This window comes from Ceratotherium simum, chromosome 17 (assembly GCF_057802395.1).
Source record: "Ceratotherium simum simum isolate JZ-2026a chromosome 17, ASM5780239v1, whole genome shotgun sequence".
NCBI lineage: Eukaryota > Metazoa > Chordata > Mammalia > Perissodactyla > Rhinocerotidae > Ceratotherium > Ceratotherium simum.
The window spans coordinates 45,615,647-45,637,252 of NC_141916.1; the positions used below are offsets into that span (position 1 = coordinate 45,615,647).

The window sequence follows — 21,606 nt, forward strand, 5'->3', positions numbered from 1 at the left end:
TCAGATGATCCCAAACTGAGCGAGCTCATGCAATTCCAGGTGGCTGAACGCTTCCCAGGGACAAATCACCGTGATATCTGCGAGAGAGGGAAGAAAAACTTGTAAGCCAGCCTCACTCTCAGGAAAGCCTCTTCTGCTCAAAAAGACATGTTGCAGGCAGAAACTTCACTCTTCTCTCCTATTCATTGTCCTTGCAATTGGGAAGTTATCTAGAATGGCCCTGCAGCCCAGCAGGGATCAGATCAATTTGGCTTAATTAATCCTCTGCAGATTTCTGATGCCCCTAGAACAGGAGCTCTCCCCAGTCATCTGTGTTGGTTTTTTTCTTCATCCTCTTTGGAGAGGTGACCCAAGGCTTTTGACTGAGGCTACCTTGTGGGGGTGTAGCTCACTGATATTACAGGGTCTCCCCGAAGTTCAGTCACTAAGGGGAGAAGAGAAGTGGAATTCAAGCCAAGAGATAAAATGAGAAACAGGAGCACTTAAATTCTCATGCTCTGGAGATGCACAGCCTCCTCATCCCACTCCCGATCCAGATGGGTTCCATGGGCTTCTGTGACTCGCGCTTCAGTTCCTTTACATTTTGTGTGTGTGTGTGTCTGAGGAAGATCAGCCCTGAGCTAACATCCATGCCAATCCTCCTCTTTTTGCTGAGGAAGACTGGCCCTGGGCTAACATCCGTGCCCATCTTCCCCTGCTTTATATGGGACGCCACCACAGCACGGCTTGACAAGCGGTGCATTGGTGCGTGCCCGGGATCCGAACCTGTGAACTCTGGCTGCCAAAGCAGAGAGCACGAACTTAACCACTACGCCACCTGGCCAGCCCCAGTTCCTTTACATTTTGAAATGCCTATATCCAATCACATATTGAGAAGTGATCTCCAGGTCTCATCTAATCCAGTCCCTTGCATCAGGTAACAAGATATTAGCCCTGAGTCACAGAGAAGATGGCTGATACCCAGAGAGATTAAATACCTAGCAAGAAATCACACAGTTGTAGAGATGGGACTAGAACCAGATCAAAGACCTCAGACTTTCCCTCAATATAATGATCTTTCCACTATTCCAAATATATTGGCAGTGTTAAGCATATCTTCCAGAGTCCAAAGTGAATTGGCTGGTCTTATATATACATGGCCAAAACACAGAAGCAGTTAATTTAGAAGAATAGCAAATGAGCCTTATAAAGTGGCTAAAAAATTTATCTGAGATCCCGGTGCCATTTGATTGCAAAAAGTAAATACACTGAGAATTGCCTAGTAAGGACACTGGTTGCTACGAGTGCCACCACTTGTCAAAAGTGTGTTGGATGAGTTGAAAACTTACATCCACACAAAAACCACCACAATGATGTTTATAGTGGCTTTATTCATAATTGCCAAAACTTGGAAGCAACCAAGATGTCCTTCAATAGGATAAACAAACTGTGATACAACCATACAGTAAAATATTAGTCAGTGATCAAAAGAAATGAGCTTTCAAGACACGTAATGACATGGAGGAACCTAAAATGAATAAATATTGCTAAGTGAAAGAAGCCAGTCTGGAAAAGCTATATATCTATCCTGTGTGAGTCCAACTATGTGACAATCTGGAAAAGGCAAAACTATAGAGACAGTAAAAAGATTAGTGGTTGTCAGGAGTTTGGGGGGAAGGAGGCATGAACAGGAAGAGCATGGGATTTTTAGGGTAGTGAAAGTATTCTGTATGAAAACATAATGGTGGATATATAACATTGCACATTTGTCAAAAACTATAGAACTGGACAACACAAAGAATGAACTCTAATGTAAGCTATGGGCTTTAGTTAATAACGATGTATCAATATTGGTTCATCAGTTACAACAAATGTACCGCAGTAACGCAAGATGTTAATGATAAGAGAAACTATGTACTGTACGGGGGGAGGAAGGTGGCAGAAGGAGTATGTAGGAACTCTTTGCTTTCTGCTTAATTTCTCTATAAACCTAAAACTGCTCTATTTAAAGTCTATTAATTTTTTTAAAAAGGAATATGCAGTAACTTGCATTCATTATCCAATGAACACAATGTTCTAGCAAATTAAAAAATATTGTATTGAACACTTTCAGTGTGTAGGGCCCTGTTCCAGGTGCCAGGGGATGTGTAACAAGAGGAAGTTGGTAAGAAGGTGGTCTGCCTGTCAGAGTGGAAAGTTCTCCAGGCCCCACCCTTGTTTCCAATACCTCACTCAGTGACCTCAGATTGTCACTCACTGAATTCCTCTAGTCTCAGATTTCTCTTCTGAAAAATAAAGTTGGGCTAGACTAACTCTGAGAATCTTTCTACCATGAAAGTCTTCAATTCATCATTGTACACACTGAAGAGTTGTTTAACAAAACCAGAAGATTCATTAAACTTTGGATCTAGCTTGGTTTTTTGTTTAGAGTTTTTGTATCTGGGGACACATATACTTAGGAAGTTAAATTAAAACCCGACATTTCTAGGTTTTCAAAGGATCTGCTGCCTTAGGCATTTCTGGTAACTTTCAACTGCCCCGTGAGGCCTGAAGTAGATTAAAAGGTGAAACTTCTAGTGTAAAGTCGTCACAGAAATCCTTGGGTGGCTCACCTGTTCCTAGCCCCTCCATGCCTGGAATGTCATCTCCAAACCTATAGGAAAAAATTAAAAGATCTGTGATCAGAGCAAAAGGATCCGGAATGACTCACATGAAGAGCTTCCTGACTCAGGGGGAAGAAGAAGAGGTTTAAGTTTTGTGTGTGAGAAATTCCCTTTGTTTGCATTGAACGGGAGCAAAGAAAATGTCACTCAGGCGGGTTTTAGACAGTATGTCCCAGTGGGGAGATATTTTTTCCCCTGTAAATATTTAGCCTACGACAACTGGGAGCCAGAAAGAATTATCAGTGGGACAATTTAGTCAAGCTTTACTTTTTAAAATAGAAATTGGAATGAGAAAGCAATATGAGAGGCATTAACATGATTCATTCATCCATTTGTTTAGTTATCCAAAAGCATTTATTATGCATCTATTATGTATCAGGCATTGTGTTAGGCTCAGGAAGCCAAGGAAAAAACAAACAAATTTTCTCTGAAGGTTTTCAGTATCAGGGAACAGACGTAAATAAATAAATGTAACACAAAATAATACAAGTTATGATAGCAGAATGTACAGAATGCAAACACGGATGTAATGATGTTTGTCTAAGAGAGACAATAATGGCTTCAGAAAGAAATTAACATATGAGTGTGTGTTGAAAAATAAATAGGATTTTGCCAAAAAGAGAAAGAGAAAAACAAAGAAAGGAAGCCATAACATTTGAAGCCATAAAAATAAACTCGGTGTTCTGAAATGGATAGTGTTTCAGTATTCCAGATTAAAGCGTATATGTTGGCAAAGAGGACCGGTCAAGAAAAGCCTGGGAGGTCAAGTCAAAGGTTATTAAGACAAGCTCCATTTGCCATGTTAATGTTTGCCATAGATCTGGGAGCTGAGAGAGAAAAGTTTCCAGGGCTGTAGAAATGATTCAGCAAAGATTGTGTTAGAGAGGAAAATAGAGGATAGGGTGGAACTTTTTGTAAATTCCAAACTGCTTAATATTGTGAGCATTAATTTCTCAAAACCAAAGCACTTTTGTGGGGGAAAAAAAACAATAGAAAGTTCTTTTTCATCTTGGTCTTACCCTTTCACACCTTTCTTAGGAGGTTTGCTCTTGAATTGGCGAGTCTGCCTCTGCTTGAACTTGGGGGGCCCTTTGCGTGGGGTGGTGGGACCCTGGTTTGAAGGTGGAGGAGCCAAAGTAGTGCTGTCACTCATTCTGGTGGCCCTTGGGTGGCTGATGGTTCTCTTTTGGGCTCCTTAGACAGTGAGAGAAGAAAAGAAGACCCTTCAAGGTACAGGGACCATTGCTTGTTAGACATTCACTGTAAGCTCGGGAAGAAAAGCACCTTGATAAAGAGGCTTAGTATTTTGTGTCAACACAAAAGGGGAGAAGTTATCATCTTCTAAAGGGATTTTAAAGAAAACATGGTATTAATCAACAGAGGCACTCAAGATAGTGAGATGTAAACCAACAAATGATAGATTTAAAAACTCAAAAATCTAGGTAGACTTGTTATCCTACCAAATCCACCATTAGCTTTCTATGTGAATTTATTATAATGGTGTACGTCCCCTCTGTGATCATGAGTTCCATCAGTAAAGAGAGAGAAATGGACTAATGATATCTACATTCTTTACAACACTGATACGTTATTTAAGCTTTACACATTTTTCCATCCAGCTGCAAAATAACCTGACAACATTTATTGACTCACTTTTATGGGCTTTGTTATTTATAGTCTTTATTTTGTTTTATCCTTATGTGATACAAAGATTTCTTTCTTAGTTCTGGGAGATGACAGTGTAGTCATCTGGACAGGGGGAGGTCTGAACCAGGGATACCAGCATCCATGTAGTAGTCAACACATCTTAATACATACAGACATAGATGCACACACACACACACACACACACACGCACACAAATAGGGAAGTCAAAACAGAGTGATTAAGTAGTAAGTTGGTACTTTAACTCCATGTCCAGACATCCATATCTACACATTTCCCAGAAATCTTCAGCATTTTCTCCCATCCAAATCATGGACCTATCCAATATGGTTTTCACAGACTTTTATTTTAACTACAGAAGTGTACATTGTCATTCTTCAAGCACAAATAAATGAACATAATTAAAAAGATAAATTTAAAAAATAAACATGCTAAGCTAGAGGATGACATTTTTTCTTCTTTCTCCTTTTCTCTCACAAAAGTTGATATTACTTGTCCTGGGAAGGAAGATTCTGAAAATCTCCAAAGAACTTCCAAGTAGCCTTTATCTCTTTCCCTAAACCAATTCCTTCCATAATCTACCGCCTGGGAGCTTGGTTTTCTAAGATTCCTTATGTAACTCACAGATTTTTGCTAACATTCTAGCTTCAATTCTCCCTGACAATCTTTGACCCATGCTAACCATCTCTCTCTCTTTCCAACACACTGCACATCCCTCAAATCTTATATTATATAACTTCAAGTTCATCGACTTTTTCTTATTACTTTCAAAATCAGGTTAAATTATTATCCTTGCCTCTAAGATATTCTTAGAGGCAATAATCCTTATTTTCTTTTCCCCAATATCCTTATTTTCTTCTCCCCAATAATTATTTTCATTCTCTCCTGCCAGTCCTCAACTTCTTCCATAGAAACACATTGACTAATCTGTCAGGTGGTACCAGGGACAGTGAACCTGGTCAGGGCCCTTGGTTACCTTCTCATGCTATAGATCTTTCTTAATCCCCCACTGGAATATGCTCCAGGAGGCTGCTTTTCCAGTTTTTGGTCATTTCTATAGTCTCAAAACCTGCAACAGTGCCTGTATATAGGAGGTGTGCATATATGTTTGTCATATGAGTACTAAATAAATGAAGAAATCTAGCTAATGCCTTAAACCTTGGATCTTGAGATCCTGACCCTGTGATCTTCTCCATCGAACCATAGAGAAGGCATCTGCTAATCTTCACCTCACAAAGCCCTAAGTGGCTTTAGGAAACGCACTACCAGCTGCTCTGCTCACTGAATCCAATTCTTATGCTGTGGGCCTTCTCCTTTCCTGGTAAACAGGCAAGGTTTGTGACTCTCCCAAGTGTAGTTGGGACCCTGGGAATTGCTGGTGGACAGGGGCATTCTTCTCAGAGCATGCCACCAGTAACTAACATATCCCAGCTCTGCCAAACTGCAGAGGAAAACTTGAGAATTTCTCTCAGATCAAGTTTTTTAGACTTCCCAATTCTTTCAAAATAGTAAGAAACCACAGACTTTCCTTTCTCTCATCTGGAGAGCCTACTAGGATTAGGATTGCCAGATTTAGCAAATAAAAATACAGGACACCCAGTTAAATTTAAATTTCACATAAACAACAAATAATTTTTTTAGTATAAGTATATCCCAAATATTGCATGGTGCATACTTACATTAAACAAATATCATTTGTTGCTTACTTGAAATTCAAATTTAACTGGGCATATTCTATTCTATCTGGCAACTCTAACTAGCATCCTACTGGGCTAGATCCAGAGTCTATAATGTGAAGATTTAATAATTTTAATCAGTCAAATTATCCCTTGGGAGACAATATAGTGTAAAGACTATGTGTTTTAGAATCAAATAGACATAGTTTCAAATTCCTGCTCCACAAAACTGGCTATGTGACCTTGGGTAAGTTGCACAAGTTGCATAATGAGGCTCTCTGGGTCTCATTCCATCTATAAAATGAATCAAATAATACCTTCTTTTTAGAGTTATGGGGAACATTAGAGGGGATAATATAAATAAAGTGTTTGATGAAAAGTGCTCAAAAAAGAGTAACTATGTACTAGACCTTCTGGGAGTCAAGGAAACCACGCAAACAAATCTATGGTTACGACACAGGTTCACCTGGACCCCACGGCCCTCCTCCTGGGCCGTCTGCTGCTTGTCATGCACCTGAGAGACAGTTGTCATCAGCACTTGCTGGATAATCCTCTGTATCCCTCAAACCCCCCAACTGTTAACTTGTTCCTGGTCTCAAAATTCTGTCTTAAGAAGCCTTTCTTGGATTCCTTTGACGTCCCTAACAGTGACTCCAAAGAACTTAAAAATCACACTTGGCTTCCATCTTCCCCTGGTTACACTTCCCTTTTTTCTTGCAAGTTTCTTTTGCAAGTTTATTTAATTTTGAAGTTGCACATCTAGGCTTGGACAGAGTTCATGTCTAATTCTAACTGTGATACCTTATGTAAAAGAATTTTCCTGAGAAAGAGTTATGTAACAGCTGTCGGGTTGATCCCCGGATCCTCATGGCCCTCGGGGTTTGCACTATGGATAATGATTGTTATGATGGTTATTGTACGTTTCATGTACCATATCTCATTTTTGAGTACCCAGGAGAGTCAACCAATCCCTAGAGTGTTTCTGGCATAGATTTACTCTTGGGTTCTCCCTGTAGTCCTTTAAAAGGAGCAGAGCAAATGTGACACTTTCCTGCCTTGGAAGTCAGTCCTGTCAGCCACAGATGTCACCAAAGTCTACCCTTATCTTGCCTCTGCTTTCCTAGGAATTCCAAGGGTGTCCCTGGAGCCAAATAATCCTGAAGCCAGCATCGGACTTGATTTTAACTGTAAGAGGAGGTTTCACATTTTTGCCCCCAAAAGTGTCAAGTAATTCATTTGTTTGTGAAGCAGAATGTTTTCCTGTTTTTAAAGCAATGTTAGCCCTTTCCCTTTTGAAGATGATAAACTGTTCTTCTGCAGAAAGAAGTGGTTGCAGGATTGTAATGTTTCAAGGCATAGCTTTGTAGGGAACCGGGGTTAGTGTTGCCTGAGACCCAAGGCAGCAGAGCTAAGCTGTAGGAAGCCGCAGAGTATGATCCTCCATAAATTCCAGCTAAAAAATGGCAGTTTCAGAAGGTTCTTGAGTCAAGATCTCTGATGCTGCTATTATCACTCTAGACTTTCAGTTCTATCTTTCTCAGCAAAGACATGAGCAGATACACAATTCGTTTGTTGACGGACTAAAAGAGGCGATGGGGAGGATATAGGTGGAGGAGTACTGTTTCCTCTGTGGATGAGATTGGGCCCATAAATGTCACCCAGGTTCCTGCCAAGGCAGAGAGAATCAAATAATTTGCAGAGCCAAGGAAGACCCAAACCAAGGCCACGAAAAAGCAAAAACAAAAATCCAGCAAGTACCTTGATTCAGATTGAAACAAACAAACACTTTAACCTCAGAAGGAGAAGGCTAAGCCAACCACACTGCCCTGTGGTCATTCCCATGCTGGCTTTCAGCTCTGTTTCTCCTTATCCTCACACTTTCTGTCAGCCTCTTTGTGCCTGGGCCAAGTTTTCAGGCACATCCTGGGAGTAAAGAACTGTTTGCTCTATGGTCATTTAGTGCCTCAATCCCTCATTTCCCAGAAAACTGTTTGCTATGGAGCCACAAAAAGGGAGGTTCAGTTTTGGGTTGCTTCTAAATGAATTTAGTAATCAAGGTTTGCAGTGACCATATAATAATCAAATTTCAGTTATTAGCTTGTCATATGGCATTATAAGGAAATTTGGGTGTGTTTGCTTCACGTTTTCTCCATTTCCATCCCCAGCCCTTGTCAAGGCCCACAAGTTCAGTGTGTCCTCTTCTTCTGTTTCTTTGTTTTAGAGCCAGATCACTAACCCCCCACAAAAGCCCTTGATTATAACCTGCTTAAACTCATCAGAAATTGAGAAATACTCACAGAGCTGAATGTTGCTCCTATAAGCTCTCCAGCTGCCTTCTTCACAGTAGAAGAATAAAAGATCTTTGCATCCTGATTTATCTCTCTGTAATACCCTCATGCTATCTAATCCCCCCGTCATAAGCTTAGAGCACCAACCCAGGTGCAAGGAAGTTGAAAGAACATGGGGTGAGACTGGGACAGGCTTAGGAGTTTTCTGATAATTGGATACTCTTACAAAACTTACTTGGGCTCTCTCCAGTCAATAAACAGGGACTGAATTCATAAACACACACAAAGTGTTGCTATCCAAGGGTAGATTTGCAGTTTGTGATTCATATCTTTTGTCTTTCTTCATTTCCAGTTTTAGTCCTTGCTATCTCCATTCCTTCCTTTTCCTTGACACCGCCCCTCATGCATACAATCAATCTCACTCTCTCTTTCTCTCCTTCTCACACACACACACATACACACCATGACATAATTTTGATAGGACTCTAGATAACTATAAAGAAGAGAGTGAACTGCAGTGGCCCCGGCCACAGTGGTGACACTGATCATGTGAGCAGTGACATTGAGAAGTTTATAATATCTCTCCCTAGCTGGTATTGTGTGTGTTTTCTCAGAGAGGTGGAATCACACATCAGGACTGACATAAAATTCAGTGATACTTGACAGAGAAAGAGCCCAAATGATAGCTGGGAAATCTTAACTGATGACATTTATTTGAGAATTGATTGTTGGATCTTCCATACACAAAGGCTTCAGGGTGTAGGGCCCAGGCTACAATCCAATTCAGTGGGACACTTGGCTTCAAACTTCCAATTGCACTGAGCCACTAGCATTAATTTGTACATCACTTTATGCAGTTTTAAATAGACCTTAGCCCATATGCCAATATCATTAAGCTTTTTTGACAAATTTTTCATAGAGAAAGTAAGTGATTTATTTAAGACTGCATATAAAGTTAGTAGTGGAGCCAGGATCAAGGCCCAAGCCTGAGAATACCTTGCATGTTCAGCCGTCTCTCTGCTATTGTACAGCAAAGCAGACATGGGCCAAGATGCGTGTGTTGCTAGTTACTCTAATGCCCTGCCAGTGAATTGCAGTGTGCCTTCTCTAAATTGTTACTTGTTAGAGAATTGTACTCCATAGGATTATAGAGAAAGGAGGTCAATTTATCCTTTCCAGGCAGGGAAAGATGCTTAACCTATAGCCCCAAGCAGATCACATGGGCAGCTAAACAGCTTAAGGGTTTTTAAGTAAGCTTTCCCGTGATCTTTACCAAAATTGGAGGAGCTTTGAAGGCAACAAACACCTTGCAGAGCCAGCAGAGTGTTTGGTCTCTGGATAGATCTTTCCACTCCCCTCTCTGTGTCTCCATACCATTCACATCTTTCTCTACATCTACACACCAGCTCATGGATATTTAGATGCTTATCTGTCAAACCCTCACATATTCTCCAATTCTTTGGTGAAGGACTACAAATCATAAGGGCAGTGGAAAGAGCAACAAGCTGAGTGTTCTAGAATGTTGCTACTCAAAGTGAAACAGTATCAGCACCACCTGGGCACTTGTTAGAAATGCAGGATCTCAGGCCCTGCTCCAGACTTACTGAACCAGAAGCTGCATTTTAACAAGGTACCACGACGATTTGTTTGCACAGTAACGTCTGAGAAGTACTATTCTAGACCCACGTGCAGGCTTGGTTTTACCACATCTCTGCTATGTGAGAAGATTGCCACCTCTTTGAGTCTCAGTTTCCTCATACGCAGAATGAATGATTTAGCATGCCAGGATTCTCAATTGTTTTCCATCCCAATAACTTGAGAGAGATAAATCTCACTCATCAGCAACAGGATTTGTAACCCAGTGATTCTCAATGTTGAGGGGGAGCGGGGGTTTGCTATGCCACGACTCTTGTCCCTCTATGGGAGACCCAGGAGAATGGAGAGTGAGGGGTGAGGGGGGTGGGGAAAGGCCTAGTGTATAGTTTGAAAAAACTCCCCCAAAGCGATTCTAATATAGCTCTCAAAGGTTTAGGATTAGAAAATTCTTAAATTGCTTTACAGACTTAAAAATTCATGTTCTATCTGGTTCTGGACCAACATGGAGTAGACATACTTCTGCCTATTCTTCTTGCTAAGTACAGCTAAAAACCCTGGATATTATACATGAAACAAGCATAAGAATATTTTAGGAGGTCAAGAGAAGAGAGCAGACCAAATAGGGAACTTAGGACTCAAGAAACGACATGGCAATAAGTTTCCTGGTTTTCTTTTTGCTTTCTATATCCTGAATTGCATGCAGGAAGCAGCAACCCAGAAACACTAACAGAAACATACAAAAAATCCTCTTAAAAAGCCTGCTCTCTCTAGACAAGTAACCAGGAAAGTGCAATCTTATAAGGCAGAAAACATTTAACAAAAAAACCACCCTACTCCAGTCAAACACCATGGAAAAAATATGCTCAACCTCATCCCCATCAGCAAAGGCTGAGTAGTGAGACTGTCATCTTGGCCCAGCTACAATGAGGTAACCCTACTCCCAGCTGAGTAGTAGCAGAGAAGGCCACATGGGAATCTTAGACTTTCATCTCCAACCAGTGATAGTATTCACCCCCCCTCCTCCCTACCAGAGTGGTGTCAGAGGAAGCCAAGTAAGCAATCTGGATTTTCACCACCATTCGGCAATAACAAGTATCCTAAGAAGAATGAAATGAAAATTTTAGAACTGAAAAATATAATAATCAAGATAAAAAACTCAATGTATGTGCTCAACAACAGAATGGACAGGACAGAGGAAAAAAATAATGAACTTAAAGACAGAATAATACAAATTACTCTATCTGAACAAAAGAGAGAAAATAGACCAAAAAATTAATAGAACCTCAGAGATCTAACATTCATGTCATGAGAGTTCCAGAAGGAGAGGAGAAGGAGTGAGGCTGAAAAATTACTTGAAGAAATAACAGCTTAAAATTTACCATATTTGGTGAAAGACATAAGCCTATGGTGTCATGAAGCTAGCAAACCCCAATGGCATAAACCCAAGAAAATCTATGCCAAAATACATCATAACCAAACCAGAAAAACAAAGACAAAGAAAAAATTTGGAAGTAGTTAAAGGGAAATACCACCTTACCTATAGGGGGAAAATAACTTGAATGACAGAGAATTTCTCATCAGAAACAATGGGGGAAGTGGCACAAAATTATTCAAGTCCTGAAAGGAAAGAATTGTCAACTCTGAATTCCATAGCAAGTGAATTTATCCTTCAGGAATGAAGGAGAAAGAAAGACATGCTCAGACAAAGGAAAACTAAGAGAATCTCTCACCAGAAGACCTACCCTAAAAGAATGATAAAGGAAGTTCTTGAAACGAATAAAAGAATAAATTCTTGAACCTCTAGAAAGAAAGAACAATGAAAAGAGCAAAAATATGTGATACAAGGGGAAGACAGGGAACTCAACTACCCTCAGCAAGGCTTTGTGGAGAATGAAACATTGTTCAAGAAACTGTGAAGTTCTAAACTCTGATCATCTTGTGTCTTCAGGGAGAAGACATCTTTCCCTGTTGCAAGTGGCTGCTCTTTCTGACTCTGCCTCTACTACTCCTGCTGCCACTGAGTCTTAGAGGATTTGAGTAGGTTGGCCAATTAGCAGTCAATACACACTGCCTGGACGAGTTCTTCTACCAGGTCACTTCATTGGTCATTGGCTAGCCTAGTGACGGCTGACGTTTGTTCAGTTGTCTATTTACGATCTTAGCAACCAGGTAATGGGGTCACATGGCTCTAAACAAAGTGATCGATGACCAAAGGAATTCCTCTGGAAGAACTTTGGGTGTGCTGAACACTCTAATATTTCATAGACACAAGAAATAAAGCCAGCAGGAAACTTACTAGGAGAGAAATTGATAATGATATGTAATTGACATAGATGACTATTAAGCACATTTTATGCTATGAAAGAATCTAGAGTCAAAAGTCTCTGTACTGTCTGATTTTCTGTATGACATTCTGGAAAAGGCAAAACTATAGAGCTGGAGAACAGATTAGTGGTTGCCAGAGATTGAGGGGAGTTGACTATAAAGGGAATGTGAAGGAACTTTTGAAGGGTGATGGAACTATTTGATATCTTTATTGTAGTGGTGGATATTAACTCTATGCGTTTGTCAAAACTTGGAGAACTCTATATTACAGAGTGAGTTTTACTGTATAAAAATTTTAAAACTATCATACAGTGCTTTTTAAAAATCTATATTCTATAGCTCTATAGTCCTTGGTTCTTGATCCCTTCAGACAGACAGGAAAGTATTATTAATTATATACAGAAAAGGAGTTAAAGGGTAGATATTAAGTAATTAGAAAGTAATTAAAATTTTAGCTGTCCCATAAGCTGCTTACACAAGAGCTAATCTCTAATCTTGATTTTGTGTTTCCTAAAATACCAGTGAGCAGGAAGACACACAGCAGAGTCACATCCCTCCACACTGGAAATCTTGTAGACTGAGCTTCCCACTCCAGCTAAGACACAGTGGTCTCTAGAAAGAAACATACTAATTGTGAAGGAGGAATGTACAAAGCTGGTCCTTCTTTCCCTTAATGTCCTACAATATTTATGGATTCTCCAGAACAACGTTGTGAATCTTGAAAAAATAGCTTATTAATTAAAAACACAATATTCTTTTTCGGAAAATAGAGAGGTAGGAACACTTCCCAACTCATTTCATGAGGCCAGTTTTACCGTTGTGAAATTTTTTAACACCAGAGACAGTAAAAAAGGAAAAATACTGACCGTCTTTCACGAATTTAGATGTAAAAATTCTTAATAAAATATTAGCAAATCAAATATAGCAATGTATAAAAATAATAATATATCATGACCAAGTGGGATTTATTCCGTATATGCAAGGCTTGTTCAATAGTCAAAACTGAATCAACGTAATGCACTATATCAAGAAAAATTATATGATATCAATTAATGCAGAAAATGCATTTGACAAAATTCAGCACCTATTTGTGATTAAAACTCTCAGCAAACTAGAAATAGAGGGGAGCTCACAAAGAGCACCTGTAAAAAACCCTACAGTTAACATCATACTTAACTATGAAAGACTGAAATATTTCTCTCTAAGATCGGGAACAAGTCCAGGATGTCTGCTCTCATTACTCTTATTCAACGTGGTGTTACTCGTTCTGGTCAATTCAATCAGGCATGAAAAAAATAGAAAGCATCCAGGTGGAAATGAAGAAGTAAAACTGTTTCTATTTACAGAAGATATGATTGTCTACATAGAAAATTCTAAGGAATCTACATTTAAAAACCTTCCTATAACTAATAAGTGAGTTCAGCAACGTTGAAGGATACTAGATCAATACACAAAAATCAATTGCATTGCAGAAATTAAGTGAAACCTGAAATAAAAAAAGTAATGTCATTTTTAATTGCTCTAAAGAAAATGAAATACTTAGGAGTAAATCTAACAAAATATGCACAGGATTTGTATGATAAATACTGTAAAATGCTGATTAAAGAAATCAAAGAAGACCTAAATAGTTGGAGAAGCATACTATGTTTATAGATTGGAAAACTCAGCATAGTAAAGATGTCAATTCTCCATAAATCAATTATGTTCATTGCATTCCTATCAAAATTCCAGCAAGGTTTTCTGTAGATGTAAATAAGTTTATTATAAAATTTATATGGAAGCAGACCGACCATAGATAGCCAAAACAATTTTGAAAAAGAGGAATAAAGTAGGGTTGGAGGGAATCACTCTTCTTTTTTTTTTTTTTTAGTTTGTATTTTATTTTATTTATTTATTTTTTGTTTATCTTTTTTATCGTGGTAACATTGGTTTATAATGTTGTATAAATTTCAGATGTCCTTCATTATACTTCTATTTCTGCATAGATTACATCTTGTTCACCGCCCAAATACTAGTTACAATCCATCACCACACACATGAGCCTAATCATCCCTTTTGCTCTCTTCCCTCCCCCCTTTCCCTCTGGTAACCACCAATCCAACCTCTGTCTCTATGGAAAATCACTCTTCTTAATGTGAAGGCTTACTATATAGCTACAGTAGTCAAGACTGTGTGGTATTGACAGACAGATAGGTACCCAGGTCAATGAAACAGAGTAGAGAATCCAGTCATAGACTCATACAAATATGCCCAATTAATTTTAAACAAAGGTGCAAAATAAATTCAATAGAGGCATGAGAGCTTGTTCAACAAATGGTGCTGGAAAATGAACAAATGGAGCACAGACAAATGGTGCAGAACATGGAAACTTTGTCCGTGGACATCCATAAACAACAAAAAAGTGAATCTTCATGTAAACCTCACACCTTAAGTACCTAAAACTCCACACTTAAACCTCACACTTTGTATAAAATCTAACTCAAAGTGTATCACAGACTTAAATGTAAAATGTAAGACTATAAACTTTTAGAAGAAAAAGAGGAGCATAACTGCCCCAAATTTGGCCATTTATAACAATAAACATTTGCTATCTTGCACGGTTTCTGAGGGCCCATCCATGAGCAGCTTAGCTGGGTGGTTCCTGCCCAGAGTCTTTCATGAAGTTGCAGTCAAGCTGTCAGCAGGGACTGCAGTCATCTAGAACTGAAGGACTCGCTTCCAACACAGCTCACCCACATGGCCGTTAGCAGAAAGCCTCAGTTTCTCCCCATGTAGACTTCTCCATAGGAAGCTTGAGTATCCTCATGACATGGCACCTAGCTTCCCAAGAAAGAGTGACCTAAGAAAGATCAAGAGAGAAGGCACAAGGTCTTTAATAACATAGCCTCAGAAGTGACATGACATTACTTCTGCCATTTGCTAGGGTCACACAGACCAAACCTGATACAATGTGATAGGGCTGAATACCAGGATCACTAGGAACTGTCTTGGAGACTGGTTACCACCATGAGCAAACTTGCAGGCCATGGTAAATACTTCAATTTTGTTGTAAATTGATGAAAGGTCTCTAAAAGTTTGAGATGGAAGGAATGATGAGGTCATGAGTAAGTAGGCTTTTTACTCTGACTACTGTGAGGAGAATAAAGTATTAGAGAGGCTGGAAGCGGAAAACATACAAGGAGGCTGTCGTAAAAGTCCAGTGAAGGCATGATGGTGTTGGGACTAGAGTGCTAGGAGAGGAGGAGAAGAGAAGTAGTCAGCAGGTTATACATCGAAAGTGGAGCTTTCATAATACAGGATTTTCCCATGCTTGGCCAACTTCTCTTTCTATTCTCTCTCTGAGTGATCTCATCCATTTATAAGGTTTAAACCAGTGTTTCTCAAACTTCACAACTTACCTGCAGAGTTTTTTAAAACATAGATTCATGACTCCAACCCTAGAGATTCTGATATAGTAGGTCTGGAGTTGAGCCTAAGAATTTGCATTTCTAACAAATTCCTGAGTGATGCCAATCTGCTGGTCCACAGACCACACTTTAGGTAACCTGGTTTAAACTACTATCCATAGCCTGACGTAGTATAAATCTTTAGTTTAGGGTTGAAATCCAGGCTTATATATCTTACTGTCTTTCAGAAATCACCTCCTAGAAATGACAGTTTTTTTGAAACTCAGAGCTCAATATGTTCAAACTCGTCATTATCTCTCCCAGTATATCTCCTTCTTCTTTTGTAGTCTCTATCTCGGTTGGTGGTACCACCAAGCACCTAGTCATTCTAACAAGGAAGCCATAAGTCATCTGTGATTCCTCACTCCTCCTCACCCTCATCCTTCACATCCTATCAATCACCACATCATGCTGCTTTCACCTAAATATTTCTTGAATCTGACCACATTTGTCTATTGCTATTAGGGATGCTCTAGTGCAGGCCTAAACAATTTCCAAACTGGTTTTGTTTCCATCAAATCTATCCACACAGCTACCAGAGTAGAACAAAAAACTGATCATATCCCTCCTTTACTTTCAGTGGCTCTCCATCACACACAGAATCAAGGCCAATTTCCTTATTTACATAACATTAGAGGTCCACTGTGATCTGGACCCTCTGCCCACCCCCTCCAGGCACATTTCTCATCCCTGTGTAATATGTACTTTGCAGGCTAGCAACCTTGAGCTGCTTCCTTATAATTCCCTGCACATATCACACCATTCTAGGACTTCATGCCTTTGCTCATGCTTCCCCTTTATCTCAAATGCCCTCTCCTCCACTTCCAACCCTCCTCATATCAACTACCCACATTTAGTATCCTTCCATACTAAGTGCTGTAGTCACTTCCTCCAAGAAGCCTTCCTTGATATCCTTACTTAGTGCTTTCATAATAGCCCGTGTATATTTCTTTTCCTAAGCTCTTCCAAATTTTTAAATGTGTTTATTTCTGTCTGCCTGCATTGTATCATTAGCAACTTGAGGTCTAGGACTGTGTCTTGTTTATCTCTGTACCAGTGCACAGGTCCTAGCATATAACTGGGAATTATTATGGGTTTGTCGAATGAAGAAATGAGCTTTATCAGCACACTCCACTTGGGTGGCCTGGGTTCAGTTCCCGGGCACGGAACCAACCACACCACTCGTCTGTCAGTAGCCATGCTGTAGCGGCGACTCACACAGAAGGACTTACAACTAGAATGTACAACTATGTGCTGGAGCTTTTGGGAGGAAAAAAAAGAGAGGAAGATTGGCAACAGGTGTTAGCTCAGGATGAATCTTTCCCAGCAAAAAAAAAAAAAAAAAGAAATGAACTTTATGCCAAGGCTATAAAATTCTGCATAATGTAGTTCACTGTGTCATATATATAAAAGAATGGAAGAAAAAGAAAAGTTCGTCTCAGTGACCCCTACGGAAACATGACCGTACCCGTACTCATTCTTCCCCAAGGCAGCACTCTTACCGGAGGAAAGAGATGGAGGAAAGAGATGTAGGCATTTCTGTCTAATTTAGACGGACACATTTCTACTGAAGAATTTTACTCATATTCTTGCATGATTCAGTCAAGTATTATGCTAGGTACTCCAAGGAATGCAAGGTGTGTAGGACACAGCCCTTTCCTCAAGCATTGTATATTTTGGTGGAGAAATAAGCCTAATATTCAGAAAATAATCACTTAACAATACCAGGCAGTGTTTACTAAAGTACTGAATTATATTGTATAAACAATGCATATTCTAAGAGTTCAGAAAAAAAAATAACATACTTGTCCTGACTCAGTGGTGGAAACCTTCGAAGGAGGAGGAGGTAATATTTGAGATATATGTGGGCTGATTGTGAGCACTTAAATGAAAATGAATCTCTTCTAGTCATTCTAATATGTGCTCTGTGATAATAAGGATCAAAATGTAGTATGGAAACGATGATAATGGGGATGATTTTCTTAGCCTTGACCATTAATTGAGCGCTTATTCTGAGGTAGGAATTCTGCTAGATGCTTTATCACACGTTATTTCCAACCCTTCAAGCAATGCTGAACGTTGATATTATCCCTCTTTTACAGATGAGAAAACCAAGGCAGAGAGATGAAACCATTGGCCCAAGGACACACTGACAGGAAGAGACAGACTCAGGACATCTGCCTGAACTGCAACTCTCCCCTCCCCGCCAGCTGCTGTTTGTGCCTCGAGGACACATTTCAGAATGGACAGCTTTCATGGCAGAAAGCCTTCTCTGAGTTTACTGTCTTAACTTGTAGCCTCCAAGAAATGTATCTGTGCAAAAAGGGGAAGTCTTCTCAGTCTGCAGTCATTTGTCACTTTCCCAGGCTCATGGCAAAGGTACCGCCCCCAGGAAGTTTTGTCTAGAATTACCTTTCAGTTGTATCCTTGTAACAGCAAAGAAAAGTCGGAAAATATTTCAAAGGTTTGATCATTTTTCTGGAAATTCTTATGCATGTTTCCAAGTTCTGTTGATTTCACTTGGCATAACAGGGCTAAGGTCCTTAGAGTAAGACCATTCTTATTATCATGGTAGGCATTTTCTTACATTTGCAGAAGCATAGACATGGGGAAGGGAGCCTCGGTGCATAACATATCTTTGTCAGCAAGGGCTAGAAGGGGACCATCTCCATTTTAATCCTCTTCAAGGAGTCTCTTAATCTCAACTTTCTCATCTGATAAATACCTACGAACAATGAACTGCAACAGAAGAAAGTGAAAAATGGAAATTTCGAATAGATTCCTGCCCTGAGTATGATGCCAGAAAATATTTTAGGAGAACGTGGCAGTGACCCTCCAGCTTACTGCATTGTTAAATCCTCAAGAAGAGGCTCTAAATTAGCAATTCTTAATCCTTTTGAGGTTGTGCACCCCTTTGAAAATTAAATGAAAGTTATGAATTCTCTCTCCTGCCCCAGTAAATGCCTACACATTGCACGCATGCATACTGATTTTACAGACACTTTATAGGGGCTTCCAAACCTTCCTATGTCTGTGCCTAAATCACTGCATTAACAAAAATTGTGAGGACATATTGATTTTAGCAGGAAAAAAATGTCTTGTTTCACTAGTGATGTCGTCTCTAGTGAGACGTTGAGAATTCGTTGGTGTCATGTAAACCATGAATCTACCATTCCCAATTTTTAAATCCTTCTTGTTCCAATTAATTTATTCTACCTATTTTATTTTTTAATCATCTGTCTCCCTTAGAACATAAGTTACACACGAGGGGAGTGATTTTGTCTGTTGACTAATGCTGTATCACCAGTGCCTAAAACAGTACCTGGAAGAAAAGAGATGCTCAACTAATGTTATTGAAAGAAGAAATATGTCCCTTCTGGAGAGCACTGAGCTACAAAATTTACTCTCTTCCATGTAAATTAATAATTCTTTTATTTATAATATTGTCAGATTCTTTGTTTCAAGAGCTGTCTTCTAGCTATATCATTTTGAAACTTATAGATTAAATCTGTATTTGGTTTTCAGTACTTTTACTAATTTTAATTATATATTGTTTTCCTTTTTATATTTTTCTAATCTCTTTTCTCCCACCAAATGACCACTAACTCCTTGATTCCTTCAGTTCCATTGTCTAAGGATAAGATATATCTGGCAGCATCAATTTATAAAATTAAGTGAACAAAATGCAGTACATTTAAATAACAACAAAATAAATGTCAGTTTCTCCAAATATATTTGCTTAATTAGTCAGCTCTAAACATTGAAACAATGTAAATACTGAATATTGAAATATTTAGTATAAATAAGCATTTATTACTGGCAGCAGCTATGGAAATGTGTAGAATAACTGTGGCTTGGGTACTTTAAAAACTGTTTGTTCCCTCAAATGGTTTAAATATGGCCTCTGCGACTTGTTCCCATTTAAATTACTTCACAAACCATTTCCTCAAATATGGTAGAAAGTCAATTTTAGCACTTGTTAAAATCACAAATTCTGAGTTAGAAGACTATGAATTAATGAAGTTTTACTTTATTTTGTAATCGGCATTCCTAGGTTTAATCAAAAGCTATGCTTTGGTTTTCTTTTTTTTTTAGTTTAAAAGAAAAATTAATGAAAACTACAACAAATAACATTTGATCGTTTGCGCTGCCATACAAAGCTACATCTTGAAATTACGACCAAGAAAACTCTAAAAACTTGTGTGAGGACAAATTTTTAAATTTAAGACCAAATATATGCAGTTAACATTTGTAATTTCTTAGCACCCTGCATTTGCTGCCAGCAAACTTTCAACATATCTGGCTGATAAAGAAGCTGGCAGAGTCCCTGAAGGAACAGAAGTTACCGATATAAAGTAAAGCCTATGCGAATTTATTGCTACCGGTTTTAGACTACTTGCCTCAGTAAGATTATGCACTGAAATGACTTGAGTTTTAGACATATCCACACAATTATTCATATCGCTCATGGCTATAGGTGCCATACCCTTGCATGAACACTCATGCATATCCATGTTCACATGGGCAATCATGCTCCCGCATGTGCAATTAATTGACAAGAATGTTGCTCAGCGTTGGCTGATCGAGATACGCAGATCAGTGCAGAGGAACAGGATTTGAGACAGCCCAGGGTTTCCTCTTCTAGTAGGTTTAAAACATTTTTTTTTTCTCACTAACTTCCTTCCTGTTCTAACTGCCTGACTACTCAGAAGTCAGAGTTGAGAGACAGAGGCACCCAAGACAGAGACGTGAACCACTGTAGGTAAGTAGAAATACCACGGGGTGAGGGAGGCTACGGGTGGGCACAGAGAATTGTAGGAAATCTCTGAACTGGGCTACAGCCCTCAAAGCTCATTTTTTTTTAGAAGGGCAGTTCCTCTTTAAAACAAACTTTATGATAAGAAAGTACTAAGCAGGCTGCTGGAGCAGTTCTGCATAGAAGGGGAAGTCAGAGCAGGGAATGGAAGCAATGAGTCAGGGGAGGGTATGCATTGCAGCCCAGGAGATGAAATCTTGTACGTCCTGGAAAAGGGCTGAGTATTACTACTGAGGAGTGCCTGGAGGGGTTTCCTACCAGGTAGGAGCAGGCATCTGGCCAAGCTCAGAAGCAAAAAGACTGTAGATCCAAACTGATACGGAACGTGTTGGTGGATGGTGGGTTGGTGCTGGGGTGGAGATGTGTGGTTTCCTGTTTTTAAGTAGACTTAAAAAGACTGGTTGAAAAGAAAAAAGAATGGTTCAAAAAATGGTTTGAGACTAATGTTTAGTGTCAAACATTAAACTGTTTTAAACTAAAGAATTTTCTAGTGATATAAGAGAAATGCATAATGAAAGCCTCCCTTTGAGTACAATAGGATTTAACCATCAAGGGGGAAGTACGGTAGAATGCATTGTTCTTTACTCATCAGTCATACAGAGATAGAATTTCTACCACTGACAAAAACTGTATTAAATTCCCATAGTGAGATGGGCAGAGAGATAATTGCTGTTGTTGCCAAAGAATAGCTTTTAACATCTGAGAGAACTAAATGCAAGCACAGCATGAAAGACACCAAATAATTTATTAAGAGATAGGTTCTAGAAAAATCCAAGTGGGCCCAGCTAGGACACCTGGCAGTGGGCCTTCAAAATATCAAGGTCATTGGCCGCCATTAGAAGCGCTTTAAGCATGACCTGAAATACTTTCTTCCTTTTCAGAGGATGTCCCAGTCAGCATGTTTTAGAGACATTGTAATTAAACATTAGACCTAGGGTAACTTGTGCCATGGGTCTGATAAACCCTGAGCTCTTCTTCTATTCAAGGTGGAGGAAGGCAGACCACTTGCACATGGAGGTTTCATATTTACCCCTTCACACAGAGACCAAGAATCACTGAAATCAGGATTAGCATGTTGCGTTCTCACGGCAGGAACGATCAAGCCGGGGAAATCAAGAGGTCTCGGTTTGCCCCGGGGTTCAGTCACAGGCA

At 39.4% G+C, this 21,606-nt stretch overlaps 2 protein-coding genes across 2 annotated transcripts in view; one reads left to right on the top strand and one right to left on the bottom strand.

The window, feature by feature from the left end:
- PDE6H (phosphodiesterase 6H) overlaps positions 1 to 21,606 on the bottom strand; it is a 21,820-nt gene continuing 214 nt past the window's right edge. The window contains exons 2-4 of the mRNA XM_004435407.3: positions 3,662 to 3,836; positions 2,592 to 2,632; positions 1 to 77 (exon numbers count right to left, since the gene is read on the bottom strand). Coding sequence (XP_004435464.2) covers positions 1 to 77; positions 2,592 to 2,632; positions 3,662 to 3,836 — 293 coding nt within the window. The remainder of the gene's footprint in view (positions 78 to 2,591; positions 2,633 to 3,661; positions 3,837 to 21,606) is intronic.
- ARHGDIB (Rho GDP dissociation inhibitor beta) overlaps positions 20,297 to 21,606 on the top strand; it is a 17,945-nt gene continuing 16,635 nt past the window's right edge. Inside the window, exon 1 of the mRNA XM_004435406.3 lies at positions 20,297 to 20,400. The gene's annotated coding sequence lies outside the window, so the exon portion shown is untranslated. The remainder of the gene's footprint in view (positions 20,401 to 21,606) is intronic.